Consider the following 22,045-nt stretch of genomic DNA (forward strand, 5'->3'; position numbering starts at 1 on the left):
ACAAGTAATAACTGGGTACTTTTCCTATACTTGTCTCAGTAAAGACCTATACTTGGAGATAGATATTCAACTAAGAGTAGTGCTAGAAAATACACACCAACCTAAATATTTTAAAGTGATTTTGGATTGATTTCATCCACAGCTATGTAAAAAGAAAAATATTTAAATAAAAATAACAAGTTTTCACAAAGTGAAATACCTCAACATTTCATAAACCTTCATCCTTAAGCTTTTTTTAGAAAATAATTCACAGTTATGTTCTTGCTATTTTCAGGATTCTCATTGGCTAATTGGTTGTCTGGGAAAGGCTTGCAGTTCAATGGCACATTCAACACCACCTTGCCGAATATGATTTCTTCACTACTTTTGGAGGATCTGGGTGTTGCCAAGTACCTCAGTAATATACAGTGTAACTCCAGTGCTCATCCCTACATCAAAGCTCCAAGTCAGTGGAACAATGGTAAATACTGTAAAATACAGTAAAAACTATGTAAACTTAAGGTGACACAGGTCAAAATGTTGTGCCAGTGGAATTCTTTCTTCTTTTCTTTTTGAAGCTATAGGCAAGAGATATGTGTGAAGTTGACTTTGGTCAACTATGTGATTATTTAGATGAGCTTTTCTTTTCTTAAAATATGGATGATTTTTATATCAAGCTGTGAGACCTCTAGGAAAATGTCAAAGTTGATGGGAATTGGTTGTTGAAGAGAATTGGGAATACCATACATTACATGATGTATATGGTTGATTTACTGACAATGCTGACAAAAAAAAATTGTTTGGATTTTACTATATAAAAGGATGTTCAGTAATGGAACATTCAATGAAGGTTGTTCCAGTAAAACATATATGGGATCTAGGGAAGGCACTTTTAATGTGAGCTACTCACCCATAGATGCAATTTAGAATTTTCATTTTAATATGAACTCTGTGAAATCAGAGCATCCTGGCATATAGTTTTTTAAAACTGCCTTCCTTGGGTATCATATATGTTTAAATGGAACAGCCCTGAGTGACATATTTTAAATAATATCATTTTATTTTTTTTAGACACTCTACATTTTATCAGTGCAATTTCTACATGCCACTTGTGAAGAAACAAAAATGGGTCAATGAGAATGATATTTATACATTTACAAAACATTAAATACACAACAAGTTCATGTTACATTTATTTTATCATATATTTAAAAATACGGAAGTATAAATGTGAAAGCGAATTTGTTTGAGACCTTATTCAGTACTGGGTGTCTTACCATGGAATTGGCTTCTTTGTCCTAGCATTTATTTTGACTTATCAGGAATCTGGCTACATGTGGTTTCTGTCAAGGTACTTTGTACACCTGAATGACTACCACAGAGTGATTGATGGCAACCACCAATGACACTTCAAGAGACTGGGCTGTGTAATGGCTGAATACTCATTTTATAATCACATTGAGAATAATTATCAATAAAGTGCTTTTTCTGACAAAGTTGTTTGTTATTTTGTGTAAATTACATTTATTTTCAAGATGCCAAACATATAAAAGATTGTTAACATTATTCCAGCTAGTTTCAAAAACCTTCATGTGTACATGAAAACATTTGTGTATTAAGTCACTGATATTTGTTGTTGATTAGTCTGGTTTCCAGCTTATTATGGTTGAGCAGAGTTTAAAGTAGGGAGTCTATAAAGCAGGAAAGCATATTAAGTGTTGATACATGATGAAACAAGATTATTTTAGTAAAATATTGATGACATAATAATTTACTTGACTTTGAAATCCACTTATTATCTTCATCAAATTACCAGTGTCAGGAATGTTATCTGGTTAGCATGATTTATTGTGGTACTTCATATACATGGGAACACATTGCTGTCATGGGACCCATGCATAGGTTATTGAAGCCCATCTGGTCCTGATCATCATGGTTACTTTGAAGGGAGGTTGATGATACTAGATATGACTGTAGCATTTGTTGAGGGCCATTCTAAGAATTTTTTTTCTGAGTCTCCACTGTTTAGCTCCCAGTCCCCTTGCCACAACAGATTTCTCCTTTGAATTAAAGGTTAAAGTGCATTTCAAACAATCTAAATGAGGTTTTACAACAAATTTATTAGGGCTTTTACTGTCAGTGTTAAACTCCTTGTCAATACATTTTGAAACTGCCTAAAAAACACCAAGATAGGAATGTAATAAAAATATGTGTACAAGAAAATTCCTTTCTTATGAATTTCAGCCCTTCCAAAGTGTCTTTTACTGTACAATCCAAATCCCAGGGAAAAATCCTTCAAAGGTTGCACAGCTATCAGTAGCAATATTATTATTAGAGTCAGGTGAAATTTCAGATCCAGAGATGGAAAATTCTTCCATCAGCATGTGAGCTGCACCAGGATTAAGGTCCCAGTGTCTGCCATTTTTGAAGTGGTCCAAACAGAATGTAAAACCATGAATTTCCATTTTGTTGAAAGACACAAAAACTATACATCCAGTTCTCATGAGATTTTCTAAATTGCTCATTTAAATTTTAGAAAGTAAATTTGACTAGAAAGACCTTAGGACACTCATAAAAACACCCTTTTATATAAGAGTTTCAGAGCCTCATTGGTGCAGGTGCCTCAGGCACATGTAGCTGTGGTGACTATGATATTTTTATATAAAAATGTGTGTATGAAAATATCATTCACACATCACACTGTACATGTACACATATTTTCATGTGTGTCTGCAACTTCAACTGATGATATGCCATTGGTGACTAAGTTATTGCTTCTCCATACTGTGTGTAAGAGTTATTGCTTCTCCACACTGTGTTTTGTTCATTGGTTCTATAAATTCATGGTTTGTAGAAATTGCACAATTCATGAAGAAAGGTACCTCACGAAAATTAATCAGTTTTCAAGTATTCAAAATCATCACTTGAACTGTAATATATATATATATATATATATATATATATATATATATATATATATATATATATATATATATATATATATATATATATATAATGAGGACTTTGTATAGCGCCTAATCTTTAGAAGCTCTAAGCGCTTTACAACATCAGACCTATAAGATAAAAAACATATAATGATATGATTACAAAAACAAACACCATGAAATTAGAAAACATAAAAAAAATGCTGAGAATATTTAAGGTAGGGAACATTATTAGGTCTTTAAGTTTGTTCTTGCGGTCGAAATAAGTGAGTTTTGAGAGCACTCTTGAATGGGATCACTGTGTCTTTGTGTCTAAGTTCAGTGGGCAATTCATTCCCACGTTGCTGGGCCCTGGTATGCAAACATATTTATATATATAATCAGTTTTAGGTTGTAATCTATGTATGGATGGAAATTCAGTGAAAAAGTAATGTATTTTATGATTAAGATAGAAAAATGGAGTCATTTTTTATAATTAATTGCAAGAAGCTAATTTTTGTACTGATTTCTTTTTAACGTAACAGAGTGTCCCATGTTGCCTGGTTCATCACTTCACAGTCTGCCAGCCACAGTAGCTTGCCATGTACCACCACACTGTACAGGAGTTGAGTGTTGTGTAGATGTTCCGCTTATCAGTAGATCTATACATGTCTTTGTGGATATTGATGATTGCAATTATCAGATGACTGTTGGAATTGAAAAGCTGGTCTTCAATGTCACACTTTTCAACTATGACTTTGGTAGGTTCTATTAAATCATTACCAATATTGAGTCTTCAGTTTTGATGGGAGTTCATCAATATGGTTACTATGTAGTTAGTAATATTTTGGAGCAGTCATTGAAAACATTCCATTAGACTTGAATGAAATATTTTTCTAAGCAGTTAGTGGGGAAAAAATACATTTTTTTTAGACTTGTGGGTCATTTTAACTAAATATAATTGGATCATTTTGTGTATGATTTATAGAACATTTATGTATGTTTTCTCTCTCTCTCTTTCCATCTCTCTTACACATACATACATATATTTACACACAGGCACTGATTATTGAACTTAATTTAGTTTAACTTTTTCTTTCTTTCTAGGCAAGAAAGAGTACATGGATTTGGATGGGATGGTACAATTAAAGTATGTAACTAGAGATGGAAGCCATCATAATGAAGTAGACTTTTAAATTGTATGCCTCCCTTTTTACACTCCTCTTACACCCAGCAATTTTTGCAGTTCAAAAACAATTGACATATGTTGGAAACATCATATTGCACTTCTTCATTCCATATCAAACATTCCATTTAACTGCTGCTTAGTCTAATCATCCAAGTATGAGACATACTGGCATTGTGATATCCATCTGTCCACCCACGCCATTACAATTGCCTTATAAACAGGATATATAGAAAACTATTGAATGAATAAAAACAAATTGTATATTTGAGATATATTGAGTGGAGATTTGATTAGGATATGATGACAGTGACCTTGTTTTCAAATTGTTAAACACATTATAACCTTGGATTTGTTGAAAACAAAAATTGGTAAGAAGAATTATGCAAAAATTTGCTAAAGTTAAATAATGAAATTTGGTGGGCACATTTGCATTAATATTAAAATCACCTGATTAGCTTTTTAGGCCACACACATGTTTGAACATTTTGGACTTAGACTTGGTTTAAATAATCTTTTTACCATGATTATGTAAATACCACTTGAGGTAGACAATTGAAATTTGATTGGCTTTAATGTTTGCAATCTGTTCTTTTTTTAAGCACATTTTTTAACTTTTTGGAATTTGTAAAAAAATTTGACAAAAACCTTGCTAGCACTATTTAGCAAAATAATCACTTATGGTAGACTAATGAAATCATGCCATCACAGCAGTTTTTTAAAACATTTCTCACACTTTTGAATTTTTTATATTTAGGCTTATGGGGTCTGCAGTAGGTGCATGTGTTTTACAAACACATATCAAGGATTTTTTTATCATTGTAATCCAAGTTGTCACCCCTCCTGTCTTTTCCTTTAGTCAAATGTCAGTGTTTTGCAAAATTTAACTGGTATGAATGCCGCTTAAATTAAACATTAATGTTGATTTTACAAGATGTAGACAAAAATATGGGCTCAAGATCCAAACCCAGTACCATTTATTTGTTTTACTCTGAAAATTTGGTACACAAAATCTCAGCATTTTTATGATTCAAAATGTTTAAATTACATAGAAAATGCACAATGTTATCTTCTTAAAGCTTATTCATATTGATGGGACATTATATAGGTCTATATAAAAAACTATTGGTATCATGCATCCTGTACATTGATACCATCCCATGCCACATAGAGAAGTCACTAGTGCTGAATGTGGTAATAGCAATGACAGTTTTACTTTGTGTCCCTTCCAGTTACATTTCTGGATCAAAAGATGGCATCATTTGTCATCACAATGCCAGAATATTTTACACACAAGTGAACATCAACTACATTGCACAAAATATGAACAAGTGACCATGGAAATATTTTTAAGGGTCACCAGAACAAATATTGGACAGGTTTTGTCCAGAGATGCTAGAAGTGTCTTAGTCACATAATGACTTCTCCTTCTAGACACAGAATGTTGCCTCTTGATATTAAGAATCAGGAATTTTCAGTATCATGCTTCCATTTCATTCACCTTGGTTGATTCTTCCTTTCCTTTTTTAAGTTCAATTATCACATAATAAAATTAGTTTCCATGGTTCTACCAAGTTAATGTGGGAAATATAATATTGCTGAAAAAAAAGTAATTCTTTTTTATTTTGCTTCTACAGATATAGTTTGGCACTGAGAAAAGGTTTTGTGCAACCAAGAGGGCCTTCTTGAAAATTTGGTTCTTAAACATGTATAATTTGAAATCTTTGTTACATTAACATTTTACAACTTTATTTGATATATTCTATGAATCACCATTGCTTGCACAATGAGAACAAAAAGCTGATTTTAAAAAATAGCTATGCAAATTGTCAATGGAACATTCTCCTAAAATCTGAGATGTCAATTGAGATCTCTACCCTAAATACTTGGCTGTCCATAAAAATTGTGATGTCCCATTTTTGACACTGACTTGGATTAGTATCCCTTTATTATTACTTTTGAAAGACTGGCTATGATGATTCCTTTGTTACAGGGATTCTTTCACATACACATAAACTATTAAATTTCATTTCTAAAACTTGCAAATAGTCATTTAAGATGTTTTACTGATGCTAAGAAATAGTTGATGACAATTAAAAACTTGTGTTAATCAAAAGCACAAAATTTAATGCCAGATCTTTCTAGGTCGCCTTAGCTGATATTTTTTTAAGATTCTGATTCTGTTTGTAATCACTAGTGCCCTCTAGTGACAATCTCCTTGAATTGACATAATGCTTTACTTTACTTGGATAACAACTCATTATAAAACTCCATCAGTGATAATAATAAACAAATCCTATTTCTTTGTACAATGATACATGTTGTCACTTTTAATTCATTATTCTGCAGATAAGCTTACGTTGGTGTCCCTGTTATCCTTGATTATGATGTTTGGATTTCCTTGGGGTTTATTTTACCTTTGATGTTTAGAATTTATTTTTTCTTGAGTTTAGTATGTGTAAATCACTCAGAAAGGGTGGAACTGATATAATGGTATTTAATATGAGTGATGAGAGAAGTATGAAGATTGTTGTGTTGTATTTAGTCAAGGTAAACATTTCTTTTTCTTTTAATATAGTTTCAGTATAGTAGACTTGAAGGCAAAGAGGAAGTACTTGATAAATATGGAGGTTGGTGTGTGTTTTGAATCCGAAGGCCCCTGTTTGATTCAGTCAACAATATTCAAGGATGTTGCAGTGCCAAAGAAACCATGCATGTTCAATTCCAGTTTCCTCAATCAAGGTTAGTTGTTGCAGTTCTGTTACACCTAATTTGTATTACTTTCACACTGTACCATTCTCTTCTCTTCCTCCATTGATTATGGATCTTATCCATATATCAATTTCTGATGCTATGTCTCATTAATCTTTCTTCCATGTAGGAATTGTCACTTTCTTCAGGTGAGAAGTCAATGGAGAATATAAGTTTAAAGGGCCTTTTTTCTGTTTTCCTTTTAAAACCTAAAGTTTTGCAGTGATGCATGAATGCAGAGATTAAGTCTAAGGCCCTATTTTTTATGTATTAGTTCTTTAATTCTTATTTAAATTGAAGTGGAGGCTAAAATAGAATTATGACTATTAATAGTGATTGGTTGTATGGGATCACCTACCTAACCTTTATTATGTCTAATTAAGCAAAACATCAACCTCTTTGCTGTGCTTGCTGTCAATTGATCTTTTAAAATAAAGTTCAGAGCTTATTGTTATGTTCATTTTGTGCAACTGTGAATATAAATATAATCTTTTGTAAAATGCGTTAATCAATTTTCAACATATTGACATAAATAAATCATGGGGAAGTCTTTTTCAAGTGTTACATGATCGTAGAAGTGGCTTCTATTTAATCTACAATTTACTTTAACAACATTTTTACATTGACTTAAAACGTTTAAATTAAGGTGTTACATTACTTATTGAGAAGTTGAATATGTCATGTGTATTTTTTGATATATTGGACTGTGATTGGGATGTTCACCAAAGGGTTTCCTGTGTTGGAACAAGGCTTTGCTGTGGACATCAATTATGAATTCAAGGAATTCACCACCTACACCAATAAATATGGTTGATTGTTATTTTCTCACATTTCCAGGGTTAATTTTTTTTTAAAATTGGACCCTGTTGCTGCTGTTAAAAAAATAAATTGACATTTAGTTAAAATCCAGATAGCTGAAGTTCCAAAATTAAACAGATGTCATTACATCATATATCAAATAATATAATAAATTTTGAAGAGTAGTGCTCTTTTGATGTAATGAGAGGTATAAAAGCAGTGAAGTAGGATTGAAAAGTACTGCTTGAGTGTCACTGGACAATAGGGTTCTACACACACACACACACACACATATGTATATATATATATATATATATATATGGGAATGTGAGAAAAGTGGTCATGAAGTAATTAGAAAAAAAATTCTGCTAGTGCTCAGATGAACAATTGATATATACAGCATGTCTTACCATGGAGTTTCTGTCCCTGCAGACTTTTCTCTGAGTGACTGGGCAATCAACAAAAGCTTGGACCTTGATAATGTATTGAGCCAGATATATACTGTGCAGTTATTTGAAGAGCTTGGAATTGCAGAATATTTACTGGCAGACGCATGTGACCCGAATGGTCAGCCTTACAATCAGACAACAACTTCCTGGAGTAGTGGTAAGCTTTGTGCAATTTTTGCATTAAAGTACTTATGTTTGAATACTAATATAACATATAGACATTTTTTAAAAATGGTTTCTTTATTATGCCAGTATTTAACAAACATAAAGCAAGAAAAATATTAAATGACAAGCGGAAGTAGTTAATCAGCATCAAATATAAAACAGATGAATAGAAATATTACATCTGCTTGTTTTATGCCCTTACAGCTAGCCATCCATCTATTACCAGTTTTATTTCTGCACAGTAACTCGAGTTGTGCATCAAATGATGTGGATGGCTAGCACTTAGGATGAGGAAGAACCCAACTGACTCTGGGTCAAAAGTCAAAGATCAGTGTCACTGACTGAAAAAGTTAACCTGGTTTCCACACAGAAACATTGTTTCTACATCACAGACCTAGATAACACTTGCACTTTGGTTTGGAAGGATCCTGTCAGTTTAGGATCAGATGGTGAATGGGCAAGATTGCTGTCACAGAAAGTAGAAAAATGGTTTAGAAATGTTGCCTTTTATAATAAAATAGCCAGTGATTAGATGGTTTTCATTCAAGGCAATGAAACATAATAACATTTATTTCTTCAATACGTGTATCTGATTTAGCTGACTTCAAATGAATTGGGTGTTCCACTTTGTGTAGTTTACCTATGCAAATTAGCCTAGTAGCACAGCAATGCTCAAACAAATTGCAAGCACAAAATTTCCCTATTGTCAGTTATTTAATCTCTGGAATAGTGGTTCTTTATTTCAGACAGCCTTTACCTTTTAATTTCCTCTTGTGACAGTTACACAATCAGCTGACCAGTAGTAATAGTTTTCCATTAGCATCAAGTGTGAAGCTATGTGAATCATGGCTGTGTTTACTGCTTAAACAGGTTTCAACCATGTAGCATAGTGTCAAGAATGGTTTCACTGTTGCACTCTGTCTCGTAAGGAAATGCTTTTTTTTATTTGACATGCTGTAATATGCTTAATATATCATATCATAATAAAGACTTAGCATTTGTTTTCATACAGCATTATGTTACTATCAATTTATAATTTATTTACTATAGTAAAAATTATTTATGCAGGAATTATAGACCAAAGTCTAATTACAGAAAACTTTCAAGTATACCCATGCTTAAGTTGAAATGTATGTGAGGCAGCCTCAGACCATCTATTTCATGTATAAGCACTTAGAGCAGTATGCCACTTTTACCATAACAGATTGACCTCAGTTGGTTTTTGCACTCCTTAGTTTAATAAAGTATCAAAGGATTCTTGATAGGCTGACTGGCTCATTTGTTACTAATGCAAACAAACTGACACACAGGAAGTAACGAAAACATGTTTGCATGACTGAGAAAATGGGACATTTTACTTAATTTTACATCTTGCAGTTTTCATTACATAACATTCAAATGTGACATTATAGTTTCATAAAGATTACAGTCTAACCTTTCATAATTTTTAAAAATAACTATTTTTACCAATTAACTCATTTCAAACAGACCATGAAAAGAAGGCACTAGTTTTTGTGAATATCTTTCCACTTTGGGTAAACATCATTATGATTGAGGGCGAGGGGGTTATTGTGATTTGACACCAGCCATTTTTTACTGCACATTTACTGTGTCTTTAAGACATTTTAATAGATAGAGGACAAATGGTCCTAAGTGAAAGTGATATAATTTCAGAGGATTTGTGTCCAATTTTTCAAAAAAAAAACAAATTGGTAATAATTATATAACACAAGCTATATTTATATCTAGCCACCTGTGGTCAGTCACTTGCAGGCTGTTTGAAATTACAATGGACCACTAGAGAGTCTAATCTAGCAATTTATGAATCATTTTATGTTGACATCTGTTCTTGCTTTCATAAAATGTCTTAACTTTGAGTAAAACTCAACTCAAATGTTGCATGCAAATATTTTGTAAGCTACTATAGGATGAGTGCATTATACCCATGTTTTTAAACAAGTTGGTTAATTTGGGCTATACCTTTTAATTCAGACTTGTGAAATCTTTTTATTCAAGTAAAATCTTAAGCTTAGTAATTTCTCAACTTTAGAAAGTATTGTGAAAGTCAAGCTTGGAATGATGAACTTGTCTGAAGAAGTTTGGGTTGCAGGTGGTTAGACATAAATGGGAAGAATGATAAATCTGTTATTGCCATGGTAAATTAAAATGGTTGAGGATCTATTATGAAGTCTATAAACTAATCATTAGAAGTAGCTTTTTTGCCATTCACACATTCCAAATTTCTAATCATGAACATTTGTCTCAAATTATACTCAAAACTTATCTTAAAGGAATGGAGACTACATTTTATTAAATCCTTTTTTATGCCATACAATGAACTTTTGCATCCTGTATAGGTCTGTAGCCTAACAACTATAAATTTAGTGAGCCCATTTTCTTTCAAAGACTTCCTGTGGACTGCTTGGCACTATAATATAAAACCATGAATGCAGAATCCACAGTTCAGATTAATGTGGAAATTTCTCGTAACTCTTTGAAAAAAATAAAATTCTACGGTTGATAAGTTTTTTTGGTGTACAAGACCTGGTTTTGCATGTGATATCAGAGCACTGTGGATTTTAGGAGTAGCAATTTTAACAGCTGTCAGCAAAGGATATTACTTGCTGCTGTTATAGTATGCTTGACAATATGGCTGTCATTCCTTAATCTGTGACTTCCATTTTTATTTTACAATGTCAGTTTGTGATTTATCAAGTCAGGGTACATATACTTTATTATTACTCCAGTTCCATCATATTTCGATCCGTAGGTAATTAAAACAAACTAAATAGTACAATTTATAGTGCTGGGAGAGGTAGGGAACAAAGAATATGAAATTACTTTTGATAGAAATGATCATCAGAACATTGAACATTATTGATTATAAGCATAATTAATTTCTAGACTTCCATTCAGATCTATTCAGTTTAGTTTTGCCTGTCACTGCTGCTATTTTTCAGATCTATTAGATATCTATATAGTTTTTACCATACACCATTATTAAATTCACATTATTACAATTCAGTTTGCATCCAATTTTCATGAAATTCAACTACCAGCCAAACTTATTTCTCTAACAACATACACATTTTCAAGATAACATTTTTTTAATGTTGTGGTGGTTAGTCACTTTTGTTATGTCTCGAATGTAAGTGCTTTAAATATTTTTCCCCCTGAAAACAGACAATACTTTACTTGGTTATATTTTATTATCTCTCTTTTTTTTAAATCTTTATTCTTTTCTTATCCTTTCTTCAGCCTGCTCTTTGATATCAGAGGGATCACCACTCCCAGACTTTGTTGTATGTCATATTGACAGCCTCTGTACTGGGGTTGCCTGCTGCAGCAAGTCAGCATTTGTTGGGCGGCCATTTTACACCTCGCTGTTACTGGATCCTTGCAGTAAAATTATGACTGTCACCATAGAAAACATGCAGTTTAATGTGTCCTTTATTGACTACACATGGGGTAAGTCATGTTTCACTTGTGAGATATCTTAATTTTGTGGTTTGACACAAGAGTGAAAACCACAAAAATATATTCCCCATAAAATTTTCTGATACTACAGTAAATTATCAAGATTTTAATAAATTCAGCTGTGAGGCTTGTTATATATTCTAGAATTATGCACTTGTTTGATTATTTGTCACCTAATCATATTTAATGAATCATTGTTAATTTTAATTTTTAAATCCAGAAAATTGGGTTGATGGAAATAGTCCTTATTTGCAGGAAAACAACTTGATAAGATGTTGTAAATCACCTGACTTGACTTTTCTGAGCTTTCACATGTATGACCCAGGCAAATTGTTAGCTCTAAAGGATTATATTTCTTTGTTGTACTGATACTGAGTAAAGTATGCTATAACTAAATTCTGTTGATGGAAGCAATATATTTTATATATGTTTACATAAACACAAAAACGTCACATCATTAAAATAACACCCATCAGTTTGACAATGCTCTTTCAGTATTGATAATAAGCGTGAGTGTTTGCATTGCTGACAGTATTTTATTATTAAGTACAAGATTCCTCAAAACTTTAAATGAATTGTGCCATCTATTGTAGAACTGCCTTGTTTTTTCATTGCTTCATTTTTATTGCACTTAAAGTTTTGTTTTCAACAGAAAAACAAGAACAGTTTTTCCTCTTTGGAGTTGTCCAGTTAAGGTATGTATATATAATTACTTTCTTGGGTGTTAGTAATTCTGCAATTAATCTGTTAATTTCCTATATTAATGATCCAATAGTTTTTGTAAAGATAACTGACATGGTATTTTTCTGATGTTTGACTATAGAAGATATGTTTATTGATAATGTTACAGCTTTCTTTTGTTTGAATATAGGTGTATCTTGAATAGAATCTTACAGCTTAGAACTTAAATTATGTTGTGAAATATTAGTGTCTTATGTACAGGCAACTTAATATGGCTATTGTTAGGTTCACCCACCTATCAACAAAATAATTGAGTTATTGTGCTAATTTTGCTGATTGAAAAAATATATTATATTCTTTAGATTTAATATTAAAGAACTACAGTATGGACAGAAGTATCTGGTGAATTTAGACTTGAGTATTTGCTTGGATCCAAAAGGAGACTGTCAGCTGCATGTAACAATCCTGGAAGATGCTCTCTTACCAAAAGTTCCTTGTCAGCTGGATGCTGACTTTGTCCTTGCAGGTACAAGATGTTGAATAATGTTATAGCCCATAGACGAATTTGAATCCAGCTCAGGGAAAAAATGGTTTTAGATAGATCATTTTTTTGGCATGAGATTAAGAAAGGGCCGAAAAATACCAGTAAGCAGGCTATAGTAAAAGTTATACAGGCAATGTATTCATTCAGAGCTTACTTTTTCAGTACTGGGTGTCATTTGTTGGCATATGGTTACACATACATTTTAATGGTCATTATTTGCTTTATTTGGATCCCCCTGCATCCATATTTCTTTGGAAAGTCATTATATACATGCCCTGAGAAGTACATAAATCAAAATCAATGGTAAATTATGTGGACATTTTTAGACAAGGTCAACCTAAAGGTGTGATCCAGTACAAACTGGTTTGAGTGTTACGTGCTGTGATGTCACAATGAAAGCAATGCACAATGAAAGAAAAAAAAATTCTACCAACCTTGTTATGATAAACCTGACATCCTCTTTTCGTGTGCAATGGTTTAAATAGCCACTACAAACATGTCTGTGTTCTGAGATGGTTCTACTCTTCAATTCTACATTCATAGATTCTTCTTTTAAATTCTGTTTTCGAGGCATTGTTTTGATTCTGGACAACAACAAAAATCATGGCTTCTAAAAGAACAATTGGATATTGATGAAAGTGATTCGAAACCTACATTAAAAAATACTCACAACTTTTAGTAAAGAATACCATGACAAATATGAATTCATGATGCCAGGGAAAGATGCAAAATCTTTCTGCAATTCCTGTATTGTGAATTTTCATAAAGTCTGAAGGAATGTTCAGTATACACAGACATGTTTCAGGAAAAAGGCATTCTGACTTTGATAAAGAAGTTAAACGCTCCAAGAAATTGTTGGATGTTTTTTCATCATCTGCTGGATCTAGTACAACAGGTGAAGAAATATTCAGTCTGATACAGAATGAATTACAAGTTCATGACATTTCTTGAGCTGCAGGACCTGAAAAGTGCGTACTACATGTCCCTTAGGAAGAACTGAGTAGTCATGGACTTGAATTTTGTATACCATATATACTCACGTATAAGCCGGTTTGTGTATAAGCTGACCCCAAAACTGAACTTGTATAAACACTAAAAAGTGCATGACCCACATATAAGCCACCCTAAATCTCTGAGACATCTCAAGATACACAAGGTAAGTTCTAAATGCATTTATTTACGCAAAATTATATTTAAAAAAATTACATGTACACTTATCTTGAGGTTGGCATGCATGATTATTAAAAAAGAAATGGTATAAACTTGTTTGAAAAGTAATTTATTTAATTTTCAGTTTTCTTATTGTTTCTGCCTAGTTTAGATTTGTGTATAATTTGATTGAATGGTGACAAGAATTTAGCATTCGCAAGTTGCTGTAAAACTACCTCTCACATTTGACACAATTATTGTTTGTTTATGCATTATTGCATTGGACATTTAATATCAGTACACCAGTAATTACGTTTTTACTTTGCTTTGAAATTGTAAATACCTAACTCATTAAAATGTAATCCCAGTATGACAACACAGCAAACAAAAACAATACAGTTCGATGCTAACACTGTAAAAGCTGAGTTGTAGTTTGCTTTGATGTAAGCGTCCTTACATCATACCTGTCAACTTTCATGCCGGGAGGAAAAAAACTCCCGATTTTTGGGGTCGCTCCATGCCTACCTACTGATCTCATAATATCTTCTGATTTTTGCTGAAAACTCCCAATTATTACATTATGTCCTTGATTTTCATTTCTTCTAAACAAGAAAAGTCCCACATGTTCTATTGTATCACCTGTGAATTATTGTTGTGACGAAATAATTACTTTACTATAAAGAATTCTCTTCTTCACTAAATAGAATGTTAAGTTTAAACATTATTCACATAAATTAATGATTTTTTTTTACCTCTATAATAATAAAAAAATAAAAAAATAAACCAGATCAAAAAAGTAAACCACAACAATAAAATCGTCCACAATTAATTTCAGTCCCAAGAATGATCACTACCAATGCTGTAACTTCATATGCTATAGCGCCATTTCCACGAAAGAAACTTAAACGAGTGAACACCTGGCATTTTTATATCGTATATACCAATGATAATTACCAACATTAAATTAAAAGAAGGAATGAAAATACATACCACGCAGTAAATGTGTCTTCAAAAAACTAATTCAGAATCCATATTTTATAATAAACATTACTAAATGCTTTAGGAGTTGACAATAAGGGAATTGGTTGGATATACAAAGAGGGGAAAATAGTTGCCACATGTACAGTACCATGAGGCTGGCTATTTTGGTATGCCTTTGCCCCCATTTTACAAAACTACGGTAGTCGTGCTGATATTAAGGGAAAAAAGGCAACTACACATCAATGTACTTGTATAGTTATTGGTCAAAATTCCATGTTATCACAAGCCATGTTTCAGGATTTTAATGATTAACTGGCCTGAAGTTCTGTCACAAAACAAAAGAAATTCACAGACTATCAACATAGGAGATGCCAAAACATCAAGCTTTCCATTGTGTGAAAAGTTATGATGTTTGTTCAGCTAAAACACAAAACTAAAATTGATTGATGATGATCTTAGTTGAACTATATGAGAATTTTAGCCTTTATTATTACCACTCTTTATTCATGAACATGTAAATTATGATGGTTATGTGCCTTGTACAATTAAACTTGCGTACCTTTTTAACAATATTACCTCAATTTGTAGGATCGCTTATATCATTGAAAATTAACAACTCATGAGCGCGTGATTCAATGTAAATGAAATGGCTGTTAAGGACTAGCTGAAATGTTATCTGGAAGAATGCAATTTGGTCGAAACAATGAATAAAGCAAAATCTGCATCTTAGTATGTTTGGGAATAAGTAAGGATTTAAGTGATGCATTGCACACTTTGCACTGTGTAAGTACTGTTCATTCTAGTTCAGCATGGTCTCCCTGGTAAACTCAACTGGTCTGCGAATTATGAAGTCTGTATTTACCTTTAATTAACTTTGTGTTGGAGAAATCAGAAAATATGCACATGCAAAATAATAACAAAATCAATCATAGTACTGTGTAACAGTTTAATAATTGTCGGGTCATCAAATGTTAATCTTTTTCTACATGCCCGTGTCTTAGAACACGGACAAAATTATTGCTTCATGTCCCAAGATTTACAGCCATTACACTAGTCAACAAAAAAAATGAAAAATTGTCAAGTTTAGACATTGGTCCGCAGATAAGCCAACACCCCTTCTTCCAGGCCTTTATTTTTTCCTAAATTATTCAGCTTATATGTGAGTATATACGGTACTTGTATATATTGTGAATAGGTGTGTACTTGGTTTTATATATAAATACATATTTTAAACATGCATTACCAGTATTTAGTGATGTTTTTAAAGAATTTATTACGTTTATTTGTGCTAAAATACTTGTTTTCCTCATTTTCATACTCTGTCTCTCATTTTTGGTGGTGGTGTCCTTCACAAACATTCACTGGGGTAGGCATGTCTTAGTGCAAGGCATTCAGGATTGAATAGACGTGGGTTAAACTATTTCAATATTTAGTTTAGAACAATAGTTAAAATTAATGACCTGTATTACTTTTACTATAGACAGAATTGAATACCTGAAACTATTCCAGTATACCCTTCTTACCTTTCTCTTCCAGTATGGATACCTTTGTTAAGGAGCAGTTTAAAGCCACATAACCTTATGTCCTCCCTTCTTCTTTCCTCACAAAGTTAACTCAGATATAACTCCACAATTTTTCTTTTATATGAGAATTTGATTTAGTATATAGCATCTGATATAAAATTCCAATTTGCTAAAAATCTAACTCAATCCTATTTATTTTTTGTCACAAATGCAAACATTAGTTTTATTTTACTACCTGGAGAATGTTCATATTTGATTAAACTGTATTAATATGTAAATTGTGGATGGCTTGTACCTATTTAGGAATAATGGATATCTTTATTTTAAGAATGTTGATCTGTAAATGATATTAAATTGATACTTACCTGTATGTGGACTTGTCATGCAATTCTCTGTAATAATTTATTTTATTTTCAGCAATACCTAATTTATTGCTGTAAAAATTGATAACAAACAGACAGAAAGTAACTACCTTCAGCTACTCTTGTTCATTCCATATTATTTTCTCATTTCAGGATTTTCTTTCTCTAATTTTCTCATCAATGAAGAAATTAATGTGTCATCCCCACTGTCTAACCTGGATCAAAGTCAACTGTTTGAACTATTGGGAATTACCTCATATCTCCTTGATGACCAATGTAACAGAACTAATTATCCATATTATTCAAGTTATGGATGGACCAATGGTAATAATATGTTTTATTATATGCTCATTTTTTTCTCTGTTAACTTTATATTGTCAGAATCGTTAAGTATTTTACAATATTGCACTCACGTTTACTTCATATTGCACTCACATGTGCCCAATAGTGTATTAGGAACTACTTTGCAAACAAATCATGTACACTCATGTAGCAGATGCTTTACATTTTGGTTGATTAATTTGTCTGAATGAACTAAAGCAGATGTTTTGTGGACTGCCACATACCAGCTGCTTTGCCACATTCCATGTTAACTTTGTTGATACAATGTTTCAGATTTAGGCTAGAGTTAGACACCAGATTTCATAAAATACAAATAACATGCAAGTGACAAGGCATAAACTGTCTTTCTTTAGCTGGTAATAAGAATGGCAATAAGTATACTTACAGTTTTGCCTCCAGAATTTCTTAAAAATGTACTTTTTAGTTCTGCAAATCCAAATTATATGTGCCATGTCATGGGTTCTAAAGCTTGATTACACATTTCAAAATTGTACTGTAATTTTGACTATATTCCAAGTGCAATTACATCCTCCCTACTGCCCTCAGAATGAAATAAAGATTACATTCCATAGCATCTTGTTGTTAATTGCAATTGAAAGACTTCATATTTTTCCCACATTATAATTTCAAACATTCAATGACAGAACAGAAACATGCTTGCAGGTGTCAACACACTGCTTCCTCGCTGCTAAAATCTGATGTACTTCATGTAGAATTGGCACAGAAAAATCCAGTCCATTATCACGAAATTTCATAGAATCAACAAAAATAACAAAATCTATTCATTCCAGATCAAATGGAAAAGTTGTTGCATTACACATTCATTCACAATATGACTCCAGATTTCAATTTTAAGTAAACCAAAACACCATTTTCTTTCAAAAGTTATGTCTAGCGCATGGCTAAGTTTAAATTTCAATGGGCGGAATTATGTGTGCATTAATAATGTTGTTGTTGTGTAATGATGAATCTGCACTTGTGTATTTAGTTTGGAATATGGCAAACATTCAGTTACTTTGTTCCTTGTAGTGTAGTTTTATTTATATGATTAAGCCTTAGGTAGAATAAGAAAATGAGCATATAATAAAAAGGTTACTATATTTGTATGGGAAAATATGAACTAGTTTTGTCGGATGGATATACTGCACTCCGAAGGTCATGCAGTATTTCTATCCAAAAAACTTGTTCATATTTTCCCATACAAATGCAGTAACCTATAACTCCTGATGCTCTATTACTGAGCAAAAGTCCATTTTCCCTAAAAATAAAATTTCTGTGTGAATAAATGAGCATTCATGTATTCATGTAATACAGTCTTGTAATATGAAACTATAATATAAATATGTATTTTATTTGAAATAAGTTTTAGATGTTTCTAAAATTTGCATTCCATTGCTTGAAGAAGTTTATTTAGATTAACTATGAGGTTTGCACATACACAAATTAGTGAAATACAGACTTCATTTTTGCTAATGGAACCCATGAATTTCGCCTGCTTGGCCCATTTACCCTAAATCCCAAAGTTACATTTTTGCAAAGATTAATCTGTTCATGTGAAGTAAAATGTTTCACTTAATCTTTTTTAAATTAAGATTGTGTGGTGAACACAACACTCCCAGGTCTCCCACAAGAAGCATCCTGTTACATACCTGTGCAGTGCACTGCTGTACAGTGTTGTATTGATGCCAGATGGATTAACAGAGCAGTCAGCAGCCGTCTTAAAATCAACCCCTGTGACTTCACACTAACAGTTGGCATTGAAAAGCTGCAGTTCAATATTTCCCTTCTTGACTTTAAATGGGGTAAGTTTCAGATATTATTTAAATAAATATTTCATGGTTTTATAGCATTAAATAGAATACCATTCTTTAAAATTTTCTTCTTCTATAAATTCCTAGTATTAACAGTGAAAAGACTCATATAAAAGTTTTTGCATGACTTTGATAAGAAAATGTCATGTAATATATTGTGAAGTGAAATTGAATTAAAAGTGATCCACATTTAAAATATATTTTTGTAATATATTTTATAATTCATCAAAGATGCAAAAAAGCTATTGAATAAAAACTATTGATGCAATAATAGAGACCTACATTTTGATGAGTGATTCAAAATTTATAACTAGTACCTGATCCAGTATTGAAGGTCTTGATTATGTTATAAAACTGATTATGTTATAAAACTGAGGAATTGATTACAATGAATATGAAATGTGAAATATAGCCCATTAATATCCAGTAAGTTTTGTAATTTCTCAGCCATTTGAAGAAGTGTCAGCTTGTCAGACTAATATCCATCACATAATTGTATAACTATGTGTCTGTAGGATTTGATTCACTGCACTGAAATTTGATAAACATTTTGGTGATCAAATGAAGATGTGCAGATCAACAAGTTACTTTGCTTCTGCAACTTTTTACTTGTGTCTGAATGTGAAAACTTTCAGACTTTTTATTTCATCCCCAAACAAAGTAAATGTGATGGTCATCATCTGTGAGGTGAGCTTTTCAGGAAATCACTGTGATCCTGCAATTTTTCTTTGAGTTATTGGCTTCTTTTTTTGACGTTGAACTAAATGCCATGTGACAGAATCATGTGAATACAGCTAGTCTCAGAAATTTTGATGGATGACTGTGAAACCTGTTGCATATTATGGTCATCTGATGATGATGTGCATAAGCAAAGTACTGTGTTCCTGCAGTTATTGCCCTTTCTCAGCTGAATGCAGTGTATGGCACAATATTTGCAACTAGTCTCTTCCGTTCTTTAATGGGTTGCAATAAAACGTAGTACATGTAATGGTCATCCAAATGCTGCTTCATTGATTTTGGTCAGTGTTAATGCTTCTTTTGACTTGGAGCAGTGCAGTATATCCATGTAATGTATGACAAAATATTGTGAAAGCAAATACCGTATTTCATGTATTTTTTCATACCCTTTAATTTTTGTACACAATCCAGTTATCAAAATAATAATTATTTAAATGCATCATAATTTTTTTGTACATATCACTTTGTATTTTTCGAAAAAAATATATGAAATTATAGGACATAAAATTTTTACTAAGGTGGTTTATGTTTGCAAAAAAGATCGAAAATGTCGTATTGCCATTTTGTTTTTATAAAAATTAATAATTGTTGGTGAGAAGATACAATGATTGATCATTAAGCATGGGTGCCCGCAGCGTAAGTCAAGGGGGTCACATGACCCCACCAACTGACAAGTTTAATCATGCAATTGAAGCTGAAAATATGTCACAAGATTCAGTTCAAAACGCTTAGTAAACATTAGCTTTAGCTTCAGACTGCTTACTATACTAACTCTCCTGGCCGTGACTGACTGACCCCACCCCCTGCCAAAAAATTCTGCGGACACCCATGTGCATAAGCTCTCTTATTGTAATTACAATATCTACTGGTGTTTATTAACAAATGGACAAAGGACTTCACAGACCATACCTTTAAATATTATCGTTAATTAGTTCTCCTTATTAAGTCCATCACTGTAACAAAACATCACGTGCATTTTAAAATTAGTTCGGAAGACCTTTGATGCTTTCTTATCCAACAAAAATGACATCTCAGTACACACTAAAGTGAAGACCACAGGCCATTGGTCAACTTATAAGTCTTATTGTTTCATTATAGTCATATGAACATAAAATATAAAAACCTAGTCTCTTTCTATCGTAAATATGAAAGTCATGGATTCTGTTAAATCGAGTCATATATGTACTATCTTTTAAGTACTTGTTCTGTTTTTACTTGGATATAATGAACATTTTATTACAAATCTATTCTACAATACACCCCACTATTATCTTTATTGGCAAGTGTGAATAACAAGTAATGCGTATGATTGCTTTTCCTTATAACATCTGCTGTATGGACAATGGCTTCAATAGCAGTGACAGATTTTCATTTCCCTAAAGACAGCCTCATTTCCCTACTGGCAGCCTCACTGATTTGACCTCTTCTTTCGATTCTTGCATTCAGTATGGTTTCAGCTGTAATAACCCAAAGGCTGAGTATGTTTAATTACCATGTAGATAACACTGCATAGCCATGTGGTTGTTGTGACAATGTACATCGTAATTAAAACAGAAATGAATTGTTGATTTAGCGGTGTTTATTGATAATGGAATATAGTAGGGTTGTAATACATGAGGATTATCACAATCGTCAGGTAACAGTCTTGTTTTTCTCTTTGCAAAAGCTGCAGATAAGAACTACGCTGAATAAATACGGTCTTGTACACTGACAAAATTTTGTTTCATCTCACTCTCTATCTCACACACACACACACATAAGCATGCACGCTCGTGTGCATTAACTAAATCGTGATTTCAAGTTCTTTATTTTTTATTGCAATTTGATAATGAGTTTTTTGTTAATGAAAAACACAAGTTGCACTTAATTTCTTGACAATGTGGTCTCATATCATTGCATACAATTTACCAACAAATAATACCCATAATTAATACATGTTCAAACCATCTTAATCATTTTGCCAACATTACACAACATAACAGCTACATATGCTCTAAATGCAGACAATCTTGCACATGGAGACATAATCCTCTCCCTCCGTCTCTCTCTCTCGTTCACTAATAACAATAAAAATCTTGGAGTACTTTTACTTTTATTGTAATTAGATTCTTGAGTTGAGAACAGAAGGAGACAGAAAATATATGTTTACTTTGTAAGTTTGTACCATTAGGTTGTCAAGTAGTGT

At 32.3% G+C, this 22,045-nt stretch overlaps 1 protein-coding gene across 1 annotated transcript in view; it reads left to right on the forward strand.

The window, feature by feature from the left end:
• LOC149805308 (uncharacterized) overlaps positions 1-22,045 on the forward strand; it is a 471,406-nt gene that overhangs the window by 97,760 nt on the left and 351,601 nt on the right. Inside the window, exons 31-40 of the mRNA XM_089934018.1 lie at positions 275-460; positions 3,449-3,664; positions 4,011-4,053; positions 6,668-6,831; positions 8,071-8,244; positions 11,511-11,720; positions 12,382-12,424; positions 12,773-12,936; positions 17,123-17,293; positions 18,904-19,113. Coding sequence (XP_089790144.1) covers positions 275-460; positions 3,449-3,664; positions 4,011-4,053; positions 6,668-6,831; positions 8,071-8,244; positions 11,511-11,720; positions 12,382-12,424; positions 12,773-12,936; positions 17,123-17,293; positions 18,904-19,113 — 1,581 coding nt within the window. The remainder of the gene's footprint in view (positions 1-274; positions 461-3,448; positions 3,665-4,010; positions 4,054-6,667; positions 6,832-8,070; positions 8,245-11,510; positions 11,721-12,381; positions 12,425-12,772; positions 12,937-17,122; positions 17,294-18,903; positions 19,114-22,045) is intronic.

This window comes from Sinohyriopsis cumingii, chromosome 2 (genome assembly GCF_028554795.1).
Source record: "Sinohyriopsis cumingii isolate HCF-2022 chromosome 2, ASM2855479v2, whole genome shotgun sequence".
Taxonomy (NCBI): Eukaryota; Metazoa; Mollusca; class Bivalvia; order Unionida; family Unionidae; genus Sinohyriopsis; species Sinohyriopsis cumingii.